Genomic DNA, 25360 nt, shown 5'->3' on the forward strand with positions numbered 1-25360 from the left:
TCTTTTGTTTTGCATAAATGTACCCCTGGCTAGCAGACAGATTTTTTTCACCACTTCAAGCAGATACTTAATTTAACTTTACTTTGAATGTCTGATGAGGCATTTTAAAAGCTTACCACAGAATGTGAATATAGTGGGAATTTAGGATTTTGCTATACTTTTTTTTTTTAAAGAATGAAAGAAAGAATGGGTGATTAGATGACTGAATGAAATCTGTTCTGAGCGAATTTACATATATTTGCACAACAACGCATCGCTATCCTAGTAGATTTCCAAATAGTTGTTTGTCTTTATTCCTTTCTGTAGTTTTATCTCATGAGAGTTTTGCTGTATCTTCTTGTATTGTCAACTTGCAGTTGCTACCTTACAGGAATGCAATATCAAAGAATTAACTCAATATCAAATTAATTTGCATGACCCCAAACCACACTGTAAATCATTTTCCTTCTTGTTGCAAAAGTAAATGACTTTTTAAAAAAGAAATAGACTCCCCAAATCAGGTCGAAAATTTTCCAAACACCATGATATGATCTATGTGGTCCATGTTAAATGAAGGCTCATTTCTTTGTGAACTACTTCAGGCACATTTTAAATGTATTTTCCACTCATCAGCTGAGCACACTCACGTCATATAGTGAATTACAGTAAGATACATTATTAATTAGCCAACTACAGAAAGTTTATTTTTGCTCATGCCACAGGGAACGTAAAGTCATCATCGAGTACTCTGTAAATTAATGGATAATGTAATTAATACAGCAGGAAAAACTACAGATCATTTACTTACTCATTTTGAGATCATTGACAAAATCTCTGTTATGAATTTTACTCAAAGTAACTGTCTTATAAAGAATTATAAAAATTAACTTGAAATAAACATCACATTTAACCCCTTGGGTGTACTGCCATAGTAGTTTTAAATTCAAGATTTTTGCAGAATGCAACTTGGCCCTTCATAGCTTCCAAGGAGCCATTGTCTCTTGGCCATGTGAGTAGCTTGACTGAGTCAAGGGGACCATGAAGGAGTTAAGCTGTTTCTCAAGGGCAGCAGGCATAGGAGGACCAATCTTTTGCTTGCTGTGCAGAGCTCAGGCAGGGCTCAACATCCCCTGGTTACTTGATCATGCCAAGAAAAACTCTTCTAGAAAAATCTGTAAACAACCAGCTGCCATCAATCATTGTCATTTCTTTATTTCATGTCTTCTGATGAGGTTGACTACTGTCATTGCTCGTTATTGTCCAAACCATACATTCACTTTTCTACTGTCAAGCAGATATGACAAGCACACATTTTCCATATAAGAAAGATACAAAGTCACCTTTTAATTTGCAGTTTGGGTTCACAATGACTTTAGAGTCACATTAGCTATTCTCTTGCCTCTAGCATCCATCAGGAGTCACAACAGCCATAACTGTGCTCCACTTTTCAGTGATAAAGTGGCACCTCTAGCTTATTATAAAAGGGATTCATTAGAGAAAGGAACCTCTCTTAGACAATTTATTAATGGTAAAATCATAATTATTTTCAACAGCATAATTTCTTTTTCCCTAGCCTATGAAAAGTTTCAAAATGTAATATTACAAAATATATAGAGAGATTTGACCTATTGTCCTCATTCCCTCAGCTATTAAAGTAATAGGAAAATCTCAGTAAAATGAAAACTTGAAAGCTATATTAGTCCCACCAAGAAAATTATATTTGTCTGGTAGACCTTATTGGAAACTTATCTAAAACATTTTGTATCAGAAATAAGATCACATAAATATGTTTGTTATTAAGATAAGAGTTCATGAAAAATATTATATGTTTCCAATTGTAAGGAAGAAAAAGGAAATGAATATCACATATAAAATAAACCCAAACATCATGATCAGTTAAACAATAACATCACTAGTAGGGCCATCAATTAGTGAGGTCACTTGAATTTGAATGAAGTAGGTGAAATGAGAGTTATAAAATCCACAAAATCATATCACTTTAGAAACCAGTACTTTCCCAACATTCCTTAAGTGCCAAACCAAAATTGTTTCTGAGTAAACTTGGGGTAAAGTTTTGATAAGCTTCCACTCAAAAATGTACCTGCCTTCCATAAGCCTTTGTGTCCATCAACCTGTTTCTGTGTCATGGATACCATTAAAAAGACTTTAAGTTTTTTAATGTAGTTAAGTACCTATATCAACTTTATTCATCCAAGATTAGTCTGAAGTCCTGTCTGTGCTCATGTTATTCAGGACTTCAGAACTGTTATGCAATTAAGCCCCAGAAGTAAAACAAGTAGCACTGTTTGGAAGATGTGTTGAATTATGCCCTACCTGCCGAGCCTATAAAATTACACAGCCAATTTTAGGACATTTGGAGCTCTTGCAGACCAAAGAAGTCTTAGGAACTATTCAACCAAGTCTGGAAAATGTAAGGGTAAAAGTCAGTTCTTAAAATGTGGTCAGTCCTTAATTTCTTGGGAAGGAGAAGGAGAATGAAAAAGAGAATTGGTATACATTTCCCAAAGCCAGAGATAATCCAGACATCACTGGAGACTTCAGCAGCCACGTTACCCTCCTAATTCTGTTTTGCTCACCCTAGTGTTCAAATTCATTTTCATTCTACTGACACAAGCCAAACATTGGCACAGGAAGCAATCCCAAGGTGTCCTGAATTCAGGAAGTAACTTTCTCATATTTTGCTTTGGGCTGTTTTCCCCTTGCTAATGTCAGCATTGGGATTTTCTTTTTCTTTCATCAATCAGTTCCAATTGCTTGTACGGGGGGGAAAATGGAGTTGCAAGGAGCATCTATTTTATAATGTTCCGCACTGTAGAAGAACAGACTGAGGCCGTGCAAGAATGACTATATGGTGTTGCTTGGGAAGCACCCACAAGTTCTTTGAAACAGAATTTGGAACAGCTGGACCACTGCAGTGTTTTATTTTAAAATAGACAACATATGTAATGCATATGGTCCTAGACATGTATGGAGACACAGGCAGACAATCTGAATGGTATCCAAAGACACCTGCACCTAGAATTCTGTTTCCTTCTATAAGATTTTTTTTTTCTCCGAAGAGCACATGTTCCCACTTTTGGATTTGCAAGATGCCATCTGAATCCCCATGTGTGTGACTCCTTAATAAAGTCAATGGGAAGTTTCCTGGGATGGAAGTGTCAGAAAAAGTCAGTTAATAAACACCTCCTAAAGACCTGGCTCCTCTGGGAGACGGCAGGGGAAAGAACAGATCAGAAAGTTGCCCTCAAGGAACATATTATCTATCAAGGGATTCAACTGTGTGTGGGTGTTCTGACCACTGAGAAATTGGAATATAAACCAGCAAAAACACAGAGACAGGACGTGGGAATTAGTGGTACAGGGGCAGAGGAGAAGCACAAAGCAGAGAGACTGGGAATGCTCCCAGCTTCCTAGAAGCAATATGGTTTAAGAAGCAACCTGTAACTAACATTAGCTATAAATGAAGAGACATCCTTGGCTTGCTGAAAACATTAAACAAACTGGCTTCGGGAGCACTAAGAAACCTGCCCACTTGCTCACAGCTAAGGTTTATTGAGTACTTACTATGTGTTAGGTGTCCAGGTGCTTGACAAGTCCGACTCAGCAGAACCTCTCAGTAACCTTCTGAGGGGAGACTCCAACACTATTCTCAGCTTACATAGGAGGAAAATCACACTCAGAAACACCGGTCAACTGACCTGCTTCATATCATATGCCTAGTAATGACAAGGCTGGCTTCGAATTCAGTTTTTGTGAACCACCCCCCCAAGCCCACCTACTTAACCACCTGCTATCCCAGCTCAAATACACTGTTTGTGTTGAATTTAGTATATCAACATTTCATAAAATCAAGAAATAGAAAATATTTGTTGAAGTAGTGAATTTATTTATTTTGATGAAATAAATTCATTATTTTAACACATATGTCTCCGGTGTCTGCTGTGTTCCAGGTACTGAGGTATACCCTTCTAGGTGCTGGGAATACAGCAGAGAGCAAAAGTACAGATATCCCTGCTGGGATGGAGTTTAAAAATCAGATCCCTTCCTCTGACACCTTCAAATAGCATCCCTGGCCCCCCACTCCTCTTTCTTTTTCTGAAGATAAGCTCAGTGAAATTCTCAAAGATTTCATGGGAGCCAATCCCCCTTTTAAGCACTCCTGAGTTGTTGGAGCCATTAAGATAATGAGCCTAAATCTGAGTAAATGATGATTTTGTCTAAGCAAAATCCAGGGACTGCTCGTTACACCTGGTGGAAATTCCCATTGCATTCAGCTCCATCTTAGGCATGCAGAAGTTGTGCAAGGAATCTTAAGGGTGGTTAAATGACAGTGACCTCACCAAGAAAAGTGGAAATCCGGCTCATTTTACACCCAAGGAAACTGAGTCTCAGAGAGAGCAACAAGCCACCATCCCACGGCTGATTTAAAAATAGAGCTCAAACTAGAGTCCAGATCTCATAAAGCAGTCCCAGGCTCATCTACATGTGGACCGAGAGAGAGGGAGGAAAGAAAGGAAGAAGGAAAAAAGGAATTTTTATGTTGACAGAGTTGCTTTCTGAAAAGGAAAGCAGGCTGATTTTAAGCATATTTTTCCGTAAGCCTGCTTTTTTAAAGCGTAAGTAAAAGCGAAATTGTTCTTTAGATGTACTCTCCGTCAGGAATTAGCCCGGTGAAGCTGTATTGTGATGCATCGGGGAGGCGGGGAGTGGGTCTGTATCCAGGTCCCCGCAGAGGAGCCAAGTTGTCTTTTCAGATCCATTTCCTGAGTGGGCAGGCAGCAAGGCGAAATAGTTCACCGCAAACTTTTCAAGAGGTTCAACAAATAACGAAAAAGAGACTTGAAACATGTGTCATATTTTTAACAGCTACGAAAGAGCCCCCTTCTCTCCGAGCTCAGTGACCGGTTGCACCATCGTAATTGAAGAGCAATAAAATTGCAAGCCAAACTGGCAAAGTAAGGCCTGGGCCGATTTGTCAGCTTGCAAGCCTCTTCTGAGAAATTCAAGAGCAAAAAGCTGGTGCTAGCCAAAATGCCTCATCTATCTGTTAAAATTGGGAGGCACGAGGTGGATGAGGCTTTTCATGAGGATGAAATAGGATGAGCAATTTGTGTGTCCCACTGTTATTTTTCCCAAACTCAACGGACCTGGGACTGACCGGAGGGTGGGAAGCCGGCATAATCTGTCCCGTGGATTGGAGAGTGTCCCCTGGACTGCAGGAGTGCCCTCTTGCTGGCACAGAGCTAAAGTTGGAGCAGGTTTAAGACGTGTGCCTTGGGCCAGAGGAGTCTCACACAGACAGTCTGGGAGCAGCAGGCTTCCTCCCCAGCATCACCTTCGTGGCCACCTTTCTTCCTAACCATCCTGTGTCAAAGGAGAAATACTTTGGGCTCCAGCTTAGAGCCCAAACAACCAACAAAAGAAATCCTCGTAGAGAAAGAAAGCACCTAACCTGAATCTGAAAGCACTTTCTTGAAGACAAACCCGAGGCAGTTAACGGAGCAAAGAGATTTCTTTCTAGTATAATTCCCGTACATGTGAGATCCCTTCCAAAAGCTTGTGTTGCATCATCTTAATGGAGCAATTTGGCTATTAAAATACACATTTTTCAACTTGTCTTCTGGAAACCATTGCTTCTGTGTGTCTAGGGCATAAACAACACATCCTGTTCAAACATTGACCACTTGCTTCTTCTATAGAAAATGACTAGAGATTTAAAAACTTGAACAGTGAGGGGTGCCTGGGTGGCTCAGTGGTTTAAATCCTCTGCGTTCGGCTCAGGTCATGATCCCAGGGTCCTGGGATCAAGCCCCGTGTTGGGCTCTCTGCTCGGCAGGGAGCCTGCTTCCTCCTCTCTCTCTGCCTGCCTCTCTGCCTACTTGTGATCTCTGTCTGTCAAATAAAAAAGTAAAATATTTAAAAAATAAAAAAATAAAAAAAATAAAAACTTGAACAGTGAGAGAGCAAAAATTTGACATACCAGGGATTTAGGTCTGAAGGATACACAAAACCAATAATGTGATAAGAAATCATCCTCTTAATGTCACCCTGCTACCAAACCTCAATTTTTCAGTCATACCCTAAGTATGGAAGGGGAGGAAAAACTGCCTGGGATGAAGGCCATGTATAGAAATATATCCAAACACCCTCTCAAGTCAGAAATTGATTTTCTTCCTGTCCAGACAGCATCGCTGATCCCTGGCAGATCCCAGTATTCTGGTAGAATACTGCATACGAGAGGAAGAATTAACTCTGGCTTAATTTGATATAGATTCTTTTTCTTTGCAGTCTGCATATCAGGAGAGTGAGTAAATATGAGGTGGAGTGAGCTGATTCCCTTAATACTTAGGATCTTCATTCCTACCTCTTTGGGATTTGCTTGGTCTCCCTTGAGTTGAATTCTGAGTTACTTTGCCGACTGAGTATAGAGTATTTTAGTTACACATATTGAGATTAATTAGTTAGCCCTTAGGAGGGTTTGCTTGTAGCCTTCACCCTGTAAGAAAAAGTGTGAATACATTGAGACTATTAATTCACAATAAATGGCAGATCATAGCCCTTGCTGAGTAAATATGTTCGTCTATTTCATAAGCTTTGCTAACTGTAAGCATACTATAAGGCAATGACCTTGGCTATCACAAACTAAATTCCCATTTAACTTATTCTCCAGGTTTCAAGGAAAATCTTTTGTTATTATTATTTTTTTTTAATTTTGGAGGGTGGGGACCCAAATCTTTTGTGAAACCAAATTGGCAACGGGGATGGGGAAGGGGAGGATACAAATATTGTCACATTGCTGAAAATCAGCATACCCCTTTTTCCAGCTAATCCCAATAATTGTAGAGAAATTGCTCTAGACATAACCACTGGAATGGCAGAATCTATTAAAAAAAAAGATTTAAAAAAAGATAAATAGGCTTTTATAAGCAAAGATCCGATCTGCTTTCAGTGTTTAGTGAAATGCAGGCGAAGTTACGGTCGTGTGCTTAGTTTTTAAAGAACAACATAAATGCACTGGAGTTGTGATCATTTGATAAACATGTTGATGCCAATATATTTTTGCCTAAATGCAATAAACTCACCAGTGAGTGATGCAAGTTGACAATGGGAGGTAAAAAGTGTATCTTGCGGATGTTGGTGGGAGGAAACAGGGTGGTAGAGGGGAGAGCTAACGTTCATAATGCCTAGTGAATTCCTGTGTATTTGAAATGTCAAAGAAAATGTGATGTGTTTCTCTAAATTGTGTCTCTCTCTACATGTATAAATGAACAGACGCAGATAGAGCTCAAAAACATGGCATGGATGAATTTATCTCTTCCAACCCCTGTAACTTTGACCACGCTTCCCTCTTTGAGATGGTGCAACGCCTTACTTTGGATCACAGACTTAATGATTCCTATTCTTGCCTGGCAAGTATATTCTTTAGTCTACAGCAATTTAAACCTGATAACTTTTTTTTTTTAATAAAATATTTCTCTACCTTTCTATCAGAAGCTCTTTTTCTCCATTACAGAGCCCCTTTAACAATTATAAATGTGTTCTTGATTTCCTGGGTGGAGATAGTTTTACTTACCAAAGAAAGAAGACAGAGCGGGAGGAAGTTATCAGTAGAGACAGATCCAATTCCCCAGCCTCCCTAGCTAAGCTTCCCCCTTTTCAGCTGCTACATGAGAAATATTCCCAAGAGGGTAATCGAGTTTGGCACCTGCTTATGGAAAACTTGTAAAAATTGCCTTGGTTTCTTAGACTTTAAGATTCCCCCCTCCCTCCCCTCCACAGATGATAAGACCCCCGTGCTTCTTTCTCAGAAATGAATGTGTTCTTTTTGTTTATTTTTCAAAAATTAAAATGATTTGTAAATAAACTTCACCTAGCTTTTCATAAGCTAAACTGGTTTGGGTTTGTTTGTTTGTTTGTTTGTTTGTTTGGATAGCTTCTATTTTTTCGTAGTATTCTAAGCATTTTTCACCCTTTGGGAGAATTTTTTATGGTGCTTTAGACATTTGGAAGTCCAGCTCTCCAACAAGAATATCAGCATTTCTTGAAATCCTGTTCTAAGCCTAGATTTAAATAATTTAAATTCAAGGGACAACTATTATGTCTTTTTAAAAATTCTGTCTTTATTGGATTCCTGATGATACATTTTGGGCTTTCTGCTAATCAAATTCAGAAGCCTACAAGAGACCCCATTTATATCCTCTACAAATCGTAAATTGTTACTTCATTTCTTAAAGGTAAATGATATTAATCCCACTTTATAGATGGGAATGGTGAGGGGAAATAATGAAATGACTTTACACAGAGGAAAAGCCTCAGCCCTGACTCTAAAGATTAAGGTTAATATATCTATATTTTGTCAATATTATGCAATTTACCAAGGTTAACATATTATTGACATTTATGTAAATATAATGAAAATCTGTTTCCTTTCTAAATGACATGGCTATTTCCTACATCTATTCTTACTACTTTTTATTTTAAATTCTGTTTTTTTTCCTGTAACCAGAAGCCAAACAATTAAAAATAGTAGATAAAATAGTCTTAAAAACAGAAACGGGATATACGGAATAATTTATTAATCTGCGTCTCATAAAACATTCATTGATGATCTCGGGTTTAGAATCACTTCATCAGAAGAGTCTGAACTTTGCCAAATTGGAAAGGAACACTTCACTTTGACTTTAAGAAAAAAAAAAAGCTTACCTTGCATTGCAAGGCAATTTTCCTTAAATGTGTTTCTTATGATTATGTGATTATTCATGTAATTATAAATTGCATTCATGAAAGTTGTAAGAATATGCCGCTGAGCTTAATTCCTATTCTCTTGAGGAATTTGTTTTAAATATATTATTTTCAAGACTTTTTTCACATCATTTTAAAAACAATTTTCTTTTTCACTAAGAAATTCAGTCACTAAGGAGAGTTAGCATAAAAAATTAAACCAGAAGTGAAATTTTGAAACTTGCCTCCTATTAATCATGTATAGGCTTAAAAAGATGCTCCAAAATCCAAACTTAATTACAAATGCCATAAAATAGTTTCCTTCTGCTTTTGTCTACCTGTAATCTATTAATCATATACCAAAATTTCAGAAAATAACAGCAATTAAAAGGACCTTATCTTCTGCCTCTATATATTTCATTTTCTCATTATTACAATCTTTTTTTTTTTTTTTTTCAGTTAGTTTTGGAGACCGACCAGCAGGGATACATAAATTTTTCTGTGTCTTCGACTGAGTTCCTAATTGATATTTCTTCAACTCTTTTCAAAGCAGCTATTTTGGCATCTACAAAAGACTTGGTGTCATCTGAGTCGTAGAAAATATATTTTAATCTTTCACAGCAGTGTTGTTTCTAAGATTTAGCATTTGGGGTAGCAGATGGAGTGGCAAAGAAGTTGCCTATAGGGGCAGCCCACTGCCTCGACTACTCTCCCGCCCTCTGCAGTAACTTATAATTTGAAATAGGAAAGATGCCGTCTTTCGTTGGATGCATTGCTGAGCTGCATGTTGTCAATCGAAGAGTCCCCAGATCACTAATACAAGATCAGAGTACTGCAGAGGCCTCTCTCTCTGTGCTTCTGTGGCCTGTATCTGCCCTCCCCCCAACTCACACCCGCCATCACTTTCTCCTTTTGCCTTTTCTTTCCCAAGATGGAGTGATATTCACAAGACTCAGAGAGGACCCTCAAAATAAAATTAAATTTATATTTTAAACAATTCTAAATTCCCAGCTTACAAAGTACCAACCTAAATCGGTTTACAGGTTGCCCTCCCTCCGCCACCACCCCCATCACTATCCAGAAGTTCACTTGATGCCACTTCGCTTTTACGAAAAGACCTATATTAGTACTTGTTTTCAATAACCAAAAGAGATCCGAAGAGGATTTTCACTTTTATGGAATGGTGATTGCTTCTTCACTTGACACCATTTTGGCTTATGAAAGGTTTTGTAAGAATACTCCATTTTCGGATAGTGAAGGAAACCTGTACCTTTTTGCCTCTGAAAGGTACCAAAACCAAAAGAAGTGATTTGATTTCTGGCTTGGCTGATGGGTGACCTTGAGTGGCAAGCCACTTGGCCTTTCTGAGCTTCTGGTTTTTTGAGTGCATCATGGAGACAGTGATTTCTATGCTATCATGCTTCCCAATCTGCTCTGAATCAGAGATCCCATCAAGGTTCTCTTTTATAGCAGAGTTTCATCTGATCATACAGCAAGCAAATAAACAATAAGAAAACAAATAATTGCCAGGGGGGTGGGGGGGATCAAACAAGATGCTAAGCCAGGGCACCAGAAGCACCTCTGAGTTTACCTGAATCATGTCTGGTTCACAATTTGAAAACTTAGTCTCGTTGCTCCCTTTGCAAAGTTGTGTCATGATCCTCATTTTTAAATTTAAAAAGGATTTCCTTTCAAAGTGAAAGAATTAATGAAGTCCTGGCATTTATGTAGACCAATCCTAATATTTCTTAATGCTTCAGAGTAGGAAAAACAGAAGACTTTGAGTAAGCCCATGCTGCTTGTGTTTTGTATTATTTGTGAGTCACTTAGCAGCCCTGCTCTCTAGTTTCCTTATCTAGAGGGAGATAAACCTACCCTGCTCACCTCAGGAGATTGCTATGGGGCTCAAGTGGAAGTTCTTTGTTTATTAAGCATGATACCAACCTAAGACCTCATGTTATTATTTCCTCTTATCAGTAACCAAGATTTCACCCTGTCCCCACACCAGTGCTCTTGGAAGGTATATGGTTCAGTGTTAGAGCAGCAGGTGAGATTCTGTTTCTGGAATCAAGCTCTCTGATTTGCAGACTCCAGCACATACAAGCTCTGGGATCCTAGGGAAATCCTAGGGAAATTCCATGTCCTTCCTCAAATTGATTTTCCCCACCCATCCAACAGGATAACAGGACCTACCTCACAGGGCTGGTACAATAACAAGCAGCCAGCACACACAAGGGGGTTAGCACAGTGGCTGGCACTTAGAATAAATCAAAAGGTATTGGTTCTGGCAATTTTTGAACCCCTTTCTCCAGTCACCTCAACTGTAAGCAGCTCCAAAAACAAAAACAAAAAAACCCCACCACCAAGAACAAAAACCTGTATTTAAAAGAAAGTCTTTCCTTTATTCCCCAAACAGGGCTGGTTCAGTCCTGGCCAGGTGTTTGTCCTAGATGAGTATTGTGCCCGAAACGGAGTCCGAGGGTGTCACCGACATCTCTGCTACCTCAGAGACTTGCTTGAACGGGCAGAAAATGGCGCCATGATTGACCCCACCCTCCTCCACTACAGCTTTGCCTTCTGTGCATCCCATGTCCATGGGAACAGGTAAGCACTTGTTGAGAGGTATTTCTCCAAATATATATTTAAATATATATATATATTATATATTACATATTAATAATATATATATATATATTTTTTTTTAAGGCACTGACAATGGCTTGTGGTTGGTCCTGCTTTTAGAATTATCTCTAACTTTGTGTCCATTCCCATTCCTTCTGTAGCACACACACACACACACACACACACACAGATGAACACAAAGGTGTTAATTTTTCCTTTCAAGAAATTTAAAAGAAATGGCAAACAGAACTTCTGAAATGGTCTCTGAAGGTAAAAAAAAAAAATCTAGGTTTGAATCATGGCTCTTCCATTTACTAGCAGAGATGCTGGATGGTAATGAAACCCTCCATACCACAGTTCTGTAAAACAGGGTTGATACTGTCCTCATCACGTTTTTTAGAGGAGGCAGGTGGGCTCAGCACAAGAACAAGACAAGAGCTTCATAAATTTTTACCTTTGTTCTTCTCCTCATTCCTTCATTACCTTTCATTCCATAGATATTTAATGATTCCTTACTGAGTGCCAGGCCCTCTGGTACACAGTCAGCATACACGGTGAGCATAAAAGACAGCAAACAAGGACAGGGTTACACAGAGATTGGTGCTCTGATGACAAGAAATAATATTCCATGCTAGCATTTAATAAAGGAATACAGCTTAGACAGGGTGTTAGGATGGCAGGGAGGGTGTCCCTGAGGAAGAGAGGCTTGGGCTGAGAACTGAAGCATGTGTAGGAGTTGAGTGCTTCCAGGCAAAAGGAGCAGCATGTACAAATGCCCTGCTGAAGGAGGAAGCCAAGCACACTTCCAGAGCTGAAATAAGCTAGGTGAAGCTGGAAGGCAAAGATAATCATAACACTTACAGTTTAACCATGGAGCTGGGAAGAACTTCAGAGATCACAGTGTAACCAACCCCCTCATTTTATAGGTTTTATAGATAAGACTAGAACATCAGTTCTTCTAACTCCATACTAAGTACTCTCTTTCTTTAGACGTTGCCCAGCTCCTGGAGGAAAAGATCCATGTTCTGAATAATGCAAAGCAGCAAATAATTTAGGAACATTACCATTTGGCTCTGAAGACATGGAATAAATTTCCACATTACCACAGCCAGTTTACTATCCCAATGTATGTAGCCTCATATTACTAGGAAGACAAGCCTGAATTACCTCGAGCACCTCAACCCAGGAAAGGCACATCCAGGAAAAACTAGGTCTCTTCAGAAATCCAAAAAAGTTGGTGCTGTGGGGAAATTCACATGTGGGAGGGTCCCGATCTGACTGCATTTATTTTAAATCAGACTGTCAGTTATCTTCATCTTCGCAAGCTAGATGACTGAAATATCTGTAAGATTTGTCCTGTGCCTTTTTTTTCTCTAGCACTGGTAGGTTTTATGAGATGTAACTTCAACATTTAAAAGTAGGTAACAATAGCATTGTAGGTTTGAATATTTAACAGGCAACAAGGTTTTCAATACCTCCCATTGTTACAAGGTTTGCTAGCCAGGCACATGACCTTTTATTTACATAAAAAATATTTATGAAAACTCTGATACCTGGGGAGTATCTGTGTATAACTCTGCTTTTTATAAATATGTACACTTTGATGACTATCTGTTACAGCCTCTTGGACTGAATTCTTTAGAGAGAGAGAGAGAAGTTGCATTATATTCTCTGGGTTGTCACACTGTATTCTACATATGTTACTGAATAAGAAAGTGTTATAAAATAATGAAGTGTTTTTGTAAACTCCCTGGTAAACATCATCATGAATTATGATACACATTGTCTGGATTTCATATTGTAAGACTGCCACTTGATTCACAGTTAGGTTTATACATCTTGTCATGGAAACAGTTTTGGATTTCTTATTTTCTTTTCAGTTCCGATTTTCCTTATGCAAGTTTGCATCTTTTTCTTTCTTCTTCTTCTTCTTCTTTTTTTTTTTTTTTTGCTTATTATTTTAGTTTGAATGCGTTTGCTTTTGCTGTTTGACGCATCCTTCTTTTCTTTCTTTTGTTTGTGCATGCGTGCGTGCTCTTGATTCTTCTGTGGCTGGCCGCCCTCTGTGCATGCCCCATGCAACCACCCCCTCTCCAAAGTCAACAAATGCATGTATACCTTAGTGGGCTGCCACCAAATACAGACCCTCAAGGGAGCAAAATTCCCTCCCCATCTGAACCAGAGGCTAAAAAAGATACCAAAAAGGAATCCAAAAAAAGAAAAGATTACAAAGCCCAGGCAAATCCAGAGCCCAAAAGGTAAGACGTTATGTGTGCATTGACTTGTGTTTTACGATGTCTGGGACATTCCCCCCATCTGTGCCATGACTTCTGCCCTACCAAACAGCAAGCTTTGTGTATTTCTGAAGTTTCTGTTCCTTTAAGGTTTTCAAAGGTACACTTTAACAGAAAATCCTAGCAATGGGCAAAATACCATGAATTAGGACTGAATTTGAATCAGGTGTTTAGTGACTCTTAAATATATTCATATTGAAAAAACTGAGCAATATGTAAACAGAATCATGAATCAGATTGCTTTTTTAATGGCATCTAGTTGAGGGACTGGTACCTTACCAAGTCATTCATAATAAGCAATCCATGCTTTATAATTCTGAATTTATGTTTAAGGAACAAATAGAATGGGTTATCAGAAGCCGGGTCTATACATTTATAGTAGCTCCATCATTTCTAGCAAACCCTTCTCATTTCCGCATTGATTTCATGAAACAAAGCTATCTTTAGATAATGATTTATAATAAAAACATAAAGCCTATCACTAAATGAATGGCTCTTAGTAGAATCGCTTATATAATGAGGTCACCTTGAAGCCAAGCTCTAAAATTCAAGTTCTAAAATTATATTTATCCTGTTTTGTTTTCTTTGTCCTTTAGGGCTACTCTCATTGTGATTTGATAAAATGGCAAAGTGGTGGCTTTTCCCCCTTTTTAAACTAGATTTGCCGTTATTTCCAGTGTTATCCTTATGTCCTTCTTCACCTTCTCTATCCTTGCCACAAATTAACATTGACATTTTTAAAAAGTTCTTTTTTAATTTTGAAACTGACATTCTGACCCTGACATTGCCAAGTGACACAGAGTTCACAAGCAGGTATGTTTTATGCTTCACTATGAATTTTGCCAGTGGACTATTTCTAGGTCCTAAAATATATACAGTTTACTTGTAGGCAAACTGAATGAAAATACCAACTTTCACTTCTTAGAGAACGTGGCAGGCTGTCAATTAACATGTCCAGGTCTGCTAGTGAAAGTCAAAGAAAGCCCTGATGCATTATGGACCTCTGTTTTTGAAACTTTCAGTATATAAGGATGGAGGTGAATTGAAGTTTCTGTTTGTGTTTCCCTATGAGAGTCAGACTGCCAAGAGGGTAGAGAATAGTTATAGGCCCCTAAGCCTCTGGTTGCTGTCCAAGGTGCTGCTCCTGGAGTGATCAGCATTGAAAGTGAAAGTGAACTGCGGCACTTGAACGAGCCTGCCCTGTGCCAGCAAAAACTATCCGAGAGGATCTTGAGTGGTACATTGAGAAGCTTATGTGTGTCCCAGGGTATATGTGTGTATTGCATTTTTTTTAATGCAGAAGAAGTCGTAATATTAAGTATCAGTTTTGTAGCACTCCACAGTTTATACTCTCATAATTCCATCAGATTTGCTATAACATTTTCAGGTCAGCTATTTTTTACATTCACTTTGCAGAGGATGAAACTGAATGTCTACAAATATAAGTGGCAAACTCATATATTCTGAGTCCAAAGCTCTTCCTCTTTGCACTACATCAGCACTGTGTATAGATTCTAGAAATCTGAGATTTAGAGTCTGTTTTGCATGAATCTGGAATTATATATCGTATTTCTGTGCCTCAGTTTTCTCAACTGCAGGAAGAACACATAGAATCGTAGCATCATGATATCCCGTCAACCTCTAAAACTATCTTCTGTGAGGGGCGCCTGGGTGGCTCAGTGAGTTAAAGCCTCTGCCTTCGACTCAGGTCATGATCCCAGGGTCCTGGGATCAAGCCCCACATTGGGCTGTCTGCTCTGCAGGAAGCCTGCTTCCTCTTCTCTCTCTCCCTCTGCCTGCCTCTCTGCCTACTTGTGATCTCTGTCTGTCAAATAAATAAATAAAATCTTTTTAAAAATAAAATAAAATAAAATTATCTTCTGTGGGTTACAATAACAAATGAAATAAGCCATTGTCATATCCCTTAAATAAAGTTTAATTCAAGTAAGGATAATTGCTGCCACTTAATAAGTGGCTATATGCCAGGCACTGTGTGAATTTCTGTTTAGACTCACTATCTCATTTTATCTGTATTACATCCCCGTGAAGTATTATAAATTCGCTTCATCTAACATCTAAGGAGTTTGAAGTTCAGATAAGTTCAGTCACTTAATCTGTAGCAAACAAGTACCTGATCCTCATTCAAACACAGAGAGTCTGACTTTGGCGCTTGCATTTGTGGATTTTGTAAAATGCCAAATTCAGCCATTTGATAAGAGTTTCAACATTTGCAGGCTAGATACTATAGCAGTCATCTGAACTAATTAAAGTATTTTCCATTTTCATCCTAAAAATGTCCAAAATCAACATGGTTCCCCTGGTAATTCTGGCCTTGTGAAGAGAACCATAGTGTATCTGGAGTTTTAGACCACATAAGACAGAGTGAGTCTCTTTTGAACATTAGTTAATAACCTTTGGGTTTAGGGAAACTATCTTCCTAACCACTTTTACCAGGATGAAGACTATGTGCATTTGGAGGTATTATGGATTCTTTGGCCTAGATTGGGAAGGCAGTCATGACTCATGGAAACTAATTGCCCTTTAACTGAATTTAACTGGACAGTAGAACTCATTCCTAATGTCACCTCACAACCAGCTTCAAATTAGGTAAAATACAGTTTTTACATAATTATTAACTTCTTACCTATTAAAAACTAGGAGAGCCCTGCCCTGTTGCAGCTGAAAATCATAAATGACCACTCAGCTGTTGGTGACTGACTTTCTCCTACATTTTCTGGAAGCCTTACCGCATCTCCGTGTGCCTATGTAAATCCACGGCATCTAATCAAAAGTAGACACATGTGGTCAATCAGGAAGATGATTGCTCTTTATAATTCCAGACACTGGAAGATATGGAACCATCCATATATTTTGGGATCTTATAGAACAGTGGTTCTTGATTCGGGAGAGGAAGGGGCTATCTTTCCCCCCAAGGGACATTTGACAATGTCTGGAGACATTTTTTATTGTCATCCTGAGGAGGGGAGGACAATAGTGGTACTAATGTCAGCTAGTGGGTAGAGGCCAAGGAAGTTTCTAGATATCCCACAATGCATGGGACACCCCTCCACAAAGTCCAAAAAAACAAACTCCCAGGTGATGGACTGAATTTCTCCTTTTTACTTGGATTTTTTGTTTCTTTTACACAAACTTATTCTGTGTCTGGAGGCAGAAGAGTTGCCACCATTGATTTCACCTTGTACAGTAGTAGTTCTCACACTGTGGTGTACATAGAAATCACATAGGGAGCTTGTTTAAAAAGAGACTACTAGATCCTAGCCTCAGATAATTTGATTCAGCCAGCCTTAGATGGAGCCAGACATCTGGGCTTTTAATCAGTAATTATATGGCATTAGGTCTTCAGATCTTGCTTAGTTAAGGCCTTGGTTGTCAAACTTGGCTACACAGTCGGATCACTTGGACAACCTAAGAAATTCTACTGTACTGACCCCACCTGCAGAGGTTCTGATTTAACTAATCTGGGATATGGTCTAAGCATTTTGCTCTGAAATCTCCCTTACTGATTCTAATATGTAGCAATGTTTACGAACCACTGTCTCAATCTGGTGCTTGGCCAGGTCTCAATTTTGGCTCAGGTCATGATTCTGGAATGGAGCCTTGGGCTCTGCACCTGTCAGGGAGTCTGCTTGAAGATTCTCTCCCTTTCTCTCTGCACCTTTTCCCACTCACACGCTGTTTCTCTTCTTTCTCTCTGTCTCAAGTAAATAAATAAATAAATAAATCTTTTAAAAAGAACCGCTGATTGAGGGAACATGAGTTTGGGACAGCTCTTTAAAACTGAACCCATTTTCTCAAAGAGAGAAGGAAAGAAAAAGAAAATACGAGTATGTTCAGCTGGTTGCACTTGGCGATCATAAAACCCACAGATGTAAATCGCTATATCTTCTAATTTTTAAATCAGCTCCTAAGGTTGCAGTACTTAATTTTCACCATAATATTTTTAGTATTCTTTTTAGATGACATTTAGATTAGCATCACTTTGGTCACTGTCCCACAGTGACAAGGCAATCAAACAGCTCTGATGATTGCAAGTTGCGTCAATGTTCCTTGGATCCCTTTATTATTGGGATTGGAAATTTTTCTCATTTACATTATTATTTAACATTTCTTGAATGCCAGTGCTGCTCTTCACATATGGCCTGTGTAGAAAGTACATTGTATCAGCAATTAACAAATCCATAATGCCAACCGCCCCAATCCAAAGTAAGCTGCATAGATTAATGAGTCTGCAAGCAGATGTAAGAGAGCAGGAGTTTTAGAAATCTTTGAAAACGCGTCCCAGGATTCCTTTGGGAGATGTGTCTGGAGCCAAGGTGCTGCTTCTGTGCAGAGACTCTGTGATCCCTGTGGGTTAGATTTGAGTTACTGAACCATCCGAAGGAACTCATTTTTCTCCTCTGTTACTCCACCAGTCCCCCTAAGTCGGTGAGTAATTCCATCCACCTGGCTTCCCAAGGTAGAACCATGGGAGCAGTCCTTCTCCCTCAGCACATCCCAAGGATTTAATTACTATGCCTGGTCAGTGCCCTTAAGTATCTCTCAAGCCCATCCACTTCTCCTTCTCTTCAGTGCCACTACCAGAGTTCAGGTGTCTGTCTTCTCTCCCCTGGAGCACAGAAAATGCTTCATTGACCATCTCCTTGCCTCTAGTGTTGGTTCCTCATTCCCAATCCATGTTGTATAATATTTTCTTTTATTTCTGCTTTGTGAATGCCTTCCTGGAAGTAAATCAGTCATTTTTGCACATGTAAATATTTCTCTTTCACTCCAGTCTCATCTTTCTCCCCATTCTCTCCCTCTCTTCTTATTCTCACTTCCTTCCTCTCATCTCTATCATACACATACACTCCTTAAGATATGATGTCTAGTGCTTTTTAACTCTCCCTTCCCAAAAGACGGGAGGGAGAAGACTGTGTAGCAGGGATGATTCAGTTTTACTGATCTCTGAATATAGCACTTCAGTAGCAGGCAAGCATGGATAGGGGAGGACAGTGGCCCCCACATTCTTGGTATAATGTTCCACACTCACATAAGACATTAGTGTGCTTGGGGAGGTGTGGCTGGTTGGCCTTCCAGCTTTGAGCAGGGGTTGGCCTTGCATACGTAACTGAGTCATGCTCTTTAAATTCTATTTTTTTGAAGATTTTATTTATTTATTTGACAGAAAGAGAGCATAAGCAGGAGGAGTGGCAGGCAGAGGGAGAGGGAGAAGCATGCTCACTGCTGAGCAGGGAGCCCAATGCAGGACTCGATCCCAGGACCCTGGGATCATGACCTGAGCTGAAGGCAGACATTTAACCGAATGAGCCACCCAGGTGCCCTGCTCTTTAAATTCTAAAGAAGCAACCTTATCTAATCGGGAATACTTGGGGGTGGGTGTAGGGAATCAAGCACATTTCAAGCAAAAGCCTGCATCCCAAGGAGCAATTCTCTTTAGGTCTTATATTCAAACTTCTAAGCCATGTGATTCCATTCCTAAAGGAAATCTGCCCCATGAAAACAGCAGATTTGGGGCATCTGGGTGGCTCAGTCGATTAAGCGTCTGCCTTCGGCTCGGGTCATGATTCCAGGATCTTGAAATGGAGCCCTGCATTGGGCTTCCTGCTCCATGGGGAACCTGCTGCTTTTCCCTCTCCCTCTTGTCTGCTCTGCTGCCTGCTTGTATTCTCTGTCAAATAAATAAATAAAATATATTTTTTAAAAAAACACAGCAGATTTTCCAACTCAGACATAAACTCTTGTAGAATGTGCTGAATTATCTGTTCCATTGGAGCAATCTTTCCGGCCCATAGCAAATCATCAAGTAATAGCATTTCCTTTCTAAAATTTCAACCTGTGTCCTCATCCTCTGGTCATTGAATTCACTGGGGTGAAAACATATTCTCGGATGTCACACCCTTTCCAGGGTGGTTGTGATACCAAAAAACAACGTATATTCCTGGTCTAACTACTCAGAAGTCTGTTCATAAAGAGTAAGGGTAGAATCTAAAGCCTAGTTGTCTATGTTTGTCTAGAAACAAATGAACAAAAATCCTATCTCTTCTCCTATTCCTCAAAGAGAAAAACCTGTATAGTATCAATTTGGAAATTGATCCTTCTCTGGGAAAAAAAAAATACATGCTTTCCTGCAATGCATACGTTTTATACAATTTCTGTAATCGCCTCTTAGGTTCTCCATTCAGCACCTGGACTGAGCCTAAACCACTTTGACATATGTCCCTATATCAGTAGTATCCATATTCTTTGAGATTTTTTCGGTAGGGAGAGATTTCAAGCACTCCCATCTTTAGAGAGAGCAAAGATACCTTCTGATTTTGTTGGGTTTTAGCTATGTGTTTAGAAAAACAGAAAACAAGTCAAAGAAGACCTCACTGATATATTTTGCCCTCTCCAATCCTCTTTCTCAAATTAATAATAGCCAACATCAAGAAGCTTCAATGCCCATTTGTAAGGTTGTAGAAACTGCTTGTTGTTGCCTCCTATCTTAGTCTTTGTGAAACAAACACTTTGATATATTTGTTTTAGCAGCGTGTCTGAGCCCCAGGGCATCAGGGCATAATTAGAAAAGGGGTTTGGGCTGGAGGGAGAGGAGAGGAAAAGGAAAGGCTGGGCTTTCATAATGAAGCAGTGGCTATTGGATGTGAGAGTTCTAATTACAGTGTATAATTAAGCTAGAGATTATAGAAGCCATCCAGATGAGCAAGCAGTGATGTCTCCTTTTGAGATGATAATGTTTTGGTGTTCTCTTGAATTTGTAGTTATTAGTCACTTGAAAGAAACAAAGGAAAATATTCCATTCTAAGATTAAATTCAAAGGTATCACTCCAAAAGTTGTAAGGAAAAAGAGTTGCTAGAAGTCAGTTTAAAAAGAGAGGTTAAGAGAGTGTGTTTGGCCTCAACGTTCTATTTAGGGAGCATTGCAAGGAACATCTACTAAGATATTCTGTCCTACTCTGGCCCTTTAAGCTCTCATGTTTCTGGGCTGGAACAATTTAGTAGCAAGTAGGATTCAGTTATCATGCTTGTTTAAGGACATTTGCAGGGATCCATAATGCGGTCTGCAGGCATGCATCCATTTGGAGAGAGAGAATATATCATGTTTACGGTGCCTACACCAGCATATGTGGACATTTGCATTTGGAGAGAAAGTATATTCCCACTTCAGCTGGAGTTCTACCCCTTGTTGGTAGTGATTGGAGCTTAAAGCTGGCTGTATGCAGAGAAGTGGACCAGATACTCTTCCTCTTTTGAATCCATACATTTTCTTTCCCACCTGGGTTCCACACTTGATCACTAAGTAGATGCAATATCAGAACACATCTGTCACTGTAAGCTTTCAGTTAATTTAGTGACCGGACCTTGAAAAGATACCTGACCTTCCAAACAAGGGTTCTGTGTCCCAGCTTTCAATATAATGTGGAGAACTGGGCCAGCAGGGTAACAAAACACCAGGAATCTGTGAGCTCACTTGGGTGTGTAGGAACAGTTTAACGACCCAAGGAGATAAATTCACTTTCACAAAGCCGCTAGCACTTGGTTTCTTTGACTAGATTATTCACACTTAATTTCAAATATCAAAATAAAATCTTTCACTTAATCATATTCAATTACTCCAGTAATAGATATTAATTCATAAGCTCTACCCTGGAAGCATTTGGGGAATGGGGGAACACTCTGTGTAACTAGTAACTTAAAGGATGAGCAGCTGGGTTATGGTAGTTTCAGTCCGACAAGAAAAAAAAAAAAGGGAAGACCCAACTCTAGATAAATTATTATTTGTGACATGGCTCAAGATGGGAGAGTGTGAGGAGAGTGAAGGTGACAGAACTGCTGCTGACCACAGTGACAAGGACTTGAAGAGCAGCCGACATGACATCTTTCCTATCGTGCTGCCAAAAATGTCAACTTTGTGAAGGACAGTGAGAAAATGGTTTGCCAAAAACGTGAAAGGTGGATTCAAGAGATGCCTGCTGTGTCAGATGTGATATAGTCTGTCATGGCTGAGAGACCCACTTCTGGTGGCAGGGGTGTCCTGCAGGTGGGGGAGCGTTCAGTCTCTGACAGGGCTCCAAAAATGACTGCACTTGACCTGCAGGTGGTGTCAGGTTTGCAGGATCATGATATACAAGAAGTGAGCTGTTAGCCAGTGTGCAGTTAGGTGGAACCAGAGACCTGGGACCACATTCATTTCCTTGTCCTGTGTGTGTGTGTGTGTGTGTGCACGTGTGCGTGCGCGCATGCGTGTGCACACGTGCACATGAGCACACATGGAATTTTAAAGCTAGGTTCAAAGACATCACACACTTCTACTATGAAAGCACATATCCCCTCCTTCTACTAAAAAGGAGGAGATACGTGCTTTATGAACTCACATCAGATTAGTATAAGTAAGGACTAAGTCTGGATCATCTATCATTTGAGTTTTTGGGGGTGTGATGTTGGGAGCCTCAAAGAAAGGGAGAGGAAAACTGGAGTCAAGGCAGCTACAGAAAAGTAGGTAACAGGACAAAAGCAGCCCTTAATATTAAATATTAAAATAACCTGGGGAGCTTTAGAAGCGAAAGATGTCTTGGCCCACTTGACACATTGAATCAAGAGCTTGAGGATGAGACTTCTCAAAGCTTTCACATGGTTCTACAGTACAACCAAAAATTAAGAACTACTGAACTATGAGGACGGTCTGTATGGTCAGGGCACAGCTACTAGGGTGAGCAAATTGCACCTGCTTCTTCTATGTTTGCAGTATTTACCCTGTGTGGTTTCTCCGTGTGGTGTCTGGTTAGCTGAGCTTAGGTCATAGTCCTGCTTATGTGTGCAGTGACCATGAAAGGCAGACACTGATTTATAGTAGGGCCCTTAGAATAAACAGCAGGAAAATAGGATCCCACTTTACCTGCCCCCCCACCCCCATCGAGAATACTCACAGTGCGGCCAAGGTCATTCCTCCAAAGGACATTCAGGTGTTAAGAGGCAACAGTGGTTGCTAAGAAGCCAAAAAATAAGAGGGCAGAAAATGCACCATTCAGGACACAGGAGGATGGGGGATTTGGGGCTTCTAAATATGTGTTCTAAGTAAAGACCCATCTCAGCTTGGGATTTACTAGTTAGGAATTTGAAATCCAACTTTATCCCTCTTCTCTCATTCTTTGTGACTCCTTAAGTGTTAGAAGTATGGGGAAGGGAGCAAGATCCAGAGCCAGTTTTATTACAATTATAGAATCACCTCCAAATGTTTCCAGAAAAAAACAAAAACAAAAACCCAGGGCTTCTGAGAGATACCAATACAGTTCCTCTATTTATTTCACAACTAGCACTGCTTGGGATGTTACCTTGAAACAGTGCATGCACCACATTGGAGGGGGTTATGGCTTTGTAAATGAACCATTACACTTGGAGAAGATCTCTGCTTCCAAACTCACTCCAATCCAAGGGAAACTGGTAACCCTGAATCAAATGTACCCTTTCAGCCACTAAAAGAGCAACCCACCAAATATTTCCTTGCTCTAAAGCACAGTCCTCAAAGTGTGGCTCCTGCATCAACAGCATCAGAGAACTTGTTAGAAATGCAAATTCTTGGGGCACCTGGGTGGCTCCATTGGTTGGGCGCTGACTCTTGTTTTCAGCTTGAGTTGTGATCTCATGGTCAGCTCGGGGATTGGCAGGGAGGCTGCTTGAGATTCTCTCCTCTCCCTCTGCCCCTCTTCCCAGACTCTTAGGCTCTCTCTCTTTCTCTCTCTCTCTATCAAATAAATAAAGATTTTTAAAAAAGAAGAAGAAAAGCAAATTCTCAGCCCCATCCTCCAGGTAATTCTGAGGCATGCTCAGGTTTGAGGGTTACCTCTCTAGAAAAAGTATTTTATTACTTCTGTGAGAATAGGGTTCCCCAAAATACTGAGCCAGGATTTTTAGTTAGTAGCTCCATAGAAATCTAAGCCTGTGTAATTAACATTGACACGTTGTAGGGATCAACAGAAAATAAATTGACAGAATTTTCTTCCAAAAATAATTATGTGAAACTCAGCCCCCAAAAAAGATGTATTTTTTTAAAGATTTTATTTATTTATTTGAGAGAGAAAGAGAGAAACAGCACAAGAGAGGGGAGGGTCAGAGGGAGAAGCAGGCTCCCTGCTGAGCAGAGAGACAGATGCGGGACTCAGTTCCGGGACTCTAGGATCATGACCTGAGCAGAAGGCAGCTGCTTAACCCACTGAGCCACCCCGGCACCCCCCAAAAGGATATTTTTACTTTCTGATATGATTCCAACCTATGATCTTTGGCAAATTTTATTATTCCTGCATGTCTCTTCCTCAGTTTGTAAAATAACATCCTCTATCCCCTGTACCATTCTAGCACAATTCTGGCAACTGCAAACAAATTTGCATTCAATGTCAAATCATAACTTTTTTAATCACCTGTTTTTGTTGGTGAATTCTGTACTACTTACCTTCCAGACATAAAGTTAGTTTGTTTCATTTATTTTGAGAGAAAACCATTCACACTGACATAGGCAATTAAGAAGCAAATTTAAGAAAAGAATACAATTTTTAGTCATGTACCTTTTTTGAGTAGCGAGATTAATAGTGTTCAGAAAGGAGATGAAGGAGAGATTGTCAGGGAAGTGGAAGTGGCTGCTACCTTAAATAACCACAAATGTGAATCATCAGAACAAAAGGGAAAGAAATATAATCAAATTTCATGTTCATAATAATACCCTTTGTGGTGAGGATTAACTGAGAAGGCCAGGCACACACTAAATGCTTAGTTGTTATCATCTCAAAAACAAATCCAAAAGTTACATTCTAATTGCCTAATAATTGCCTTGGAAGGCTTATTGAGTGAAGAATGGGTGATTTTCATCAGGGAAGCTTCTGTCTTGCCACACACATCTCTGGGCTGCCCATGTGAAATGGTTTCCGTGTTTTTGCCTGTCATCTGTAAACTCCTCTTTGTAAATTATACTTTTAAAGATTGATTTTATTTATTTATTTACTTACTTTATTATTTCTGAGAGAGCAAGAGTGTGCACATACATGCTAGCAGGGGAAAGGGGAGGCGAAGAGGGAGAGAGAGAGATAATCTCAAGCTGGCTCCCCCACTGAGTGTGGAACCCCACACAAGGCCCGATCCCAGGACCCTGAGACCATGACCTCAGCTAAAATCAAGGGCCAGTTGCTCAACTGACTGCACCACCCAAGTGCCCCTGATTTATAAATTATATTTAATAGCATTTTTCTCTGGGCTAATGCCCTGCTAAGAAACCAAATGGTTAAAATGGTTTCCATTTTCCCAAATCAAGTGTGTGCATGCACATACCAATTGTATAAATGTGTTCAATGCATTAGAGAACTATATTTTGTGTAAGCAAAACCTAAATCTAAAAAACCATACCTAAAGAAAGTTGCAGACTATAATAGAAACATGAGAAGTTACCACTGTCACATGTATTTTGTGCAGGCCAGTGAATTCATCCTGAGACTTAAATACAGATTCATGGATATTTCATTGTAAAAAAGTGTTGTTAAATAAACTTTGTATATAAACATTTAAGATTTTTCAAAAAATTATGAAAATAAGGGCACATTCACAGATTCCAACAACCTACCTGATATTTACCATTTGGTCTTATTTCTTCATTTAAGTTCAGGGGATTGTGAGGAAATGAATTTTATAGAATTTTACTGTTTAGTGGTGATTTTTATAAT

At 39.5% G+C, this 25360-nt stretch overlaps 1 protein-coding gene across 20 annotated transcripts in view; it reads left to right on the forward strand.

Annotated features, from left to right (window-relative positions):
• The window catches only part of CADPS (calcium dependent secretion activator), a 469696-nt gene that overhangs the window by 321348 nt on the left and 122988 nt on the right, over positions 1 to 25360 (forward strand). For all 20 annotated transcript variants that reach the window (XM_082727404.1, XM_082727406.1, XM_082727407.1 and 17 more), the window contains 2 exons: positions 7273 to 7409; positions 11138 to 11325. In XM_082727404.1, the coding sequence (XP_082583530.1) occupies positions 7273 to 7409; positions 11138 to 11325 (325 nt within the window). The remainder of the gene's footprint in view (positions 1 to 7272; positions 7410 to 11137; positions 11326 to 25360) is intronic.

The sequence above is a fragment of the Mustela nivalis genome, assembly GCF_964662115.1.
Source record: "Mustela nivalis genome assembly, chromosome: 1".
Lineage (NCBI taxonomy): Eukaryota > Metazoa > Chordata > Mammalia > Carnivora > Mustelidae > Mustela > Mustela nivalis.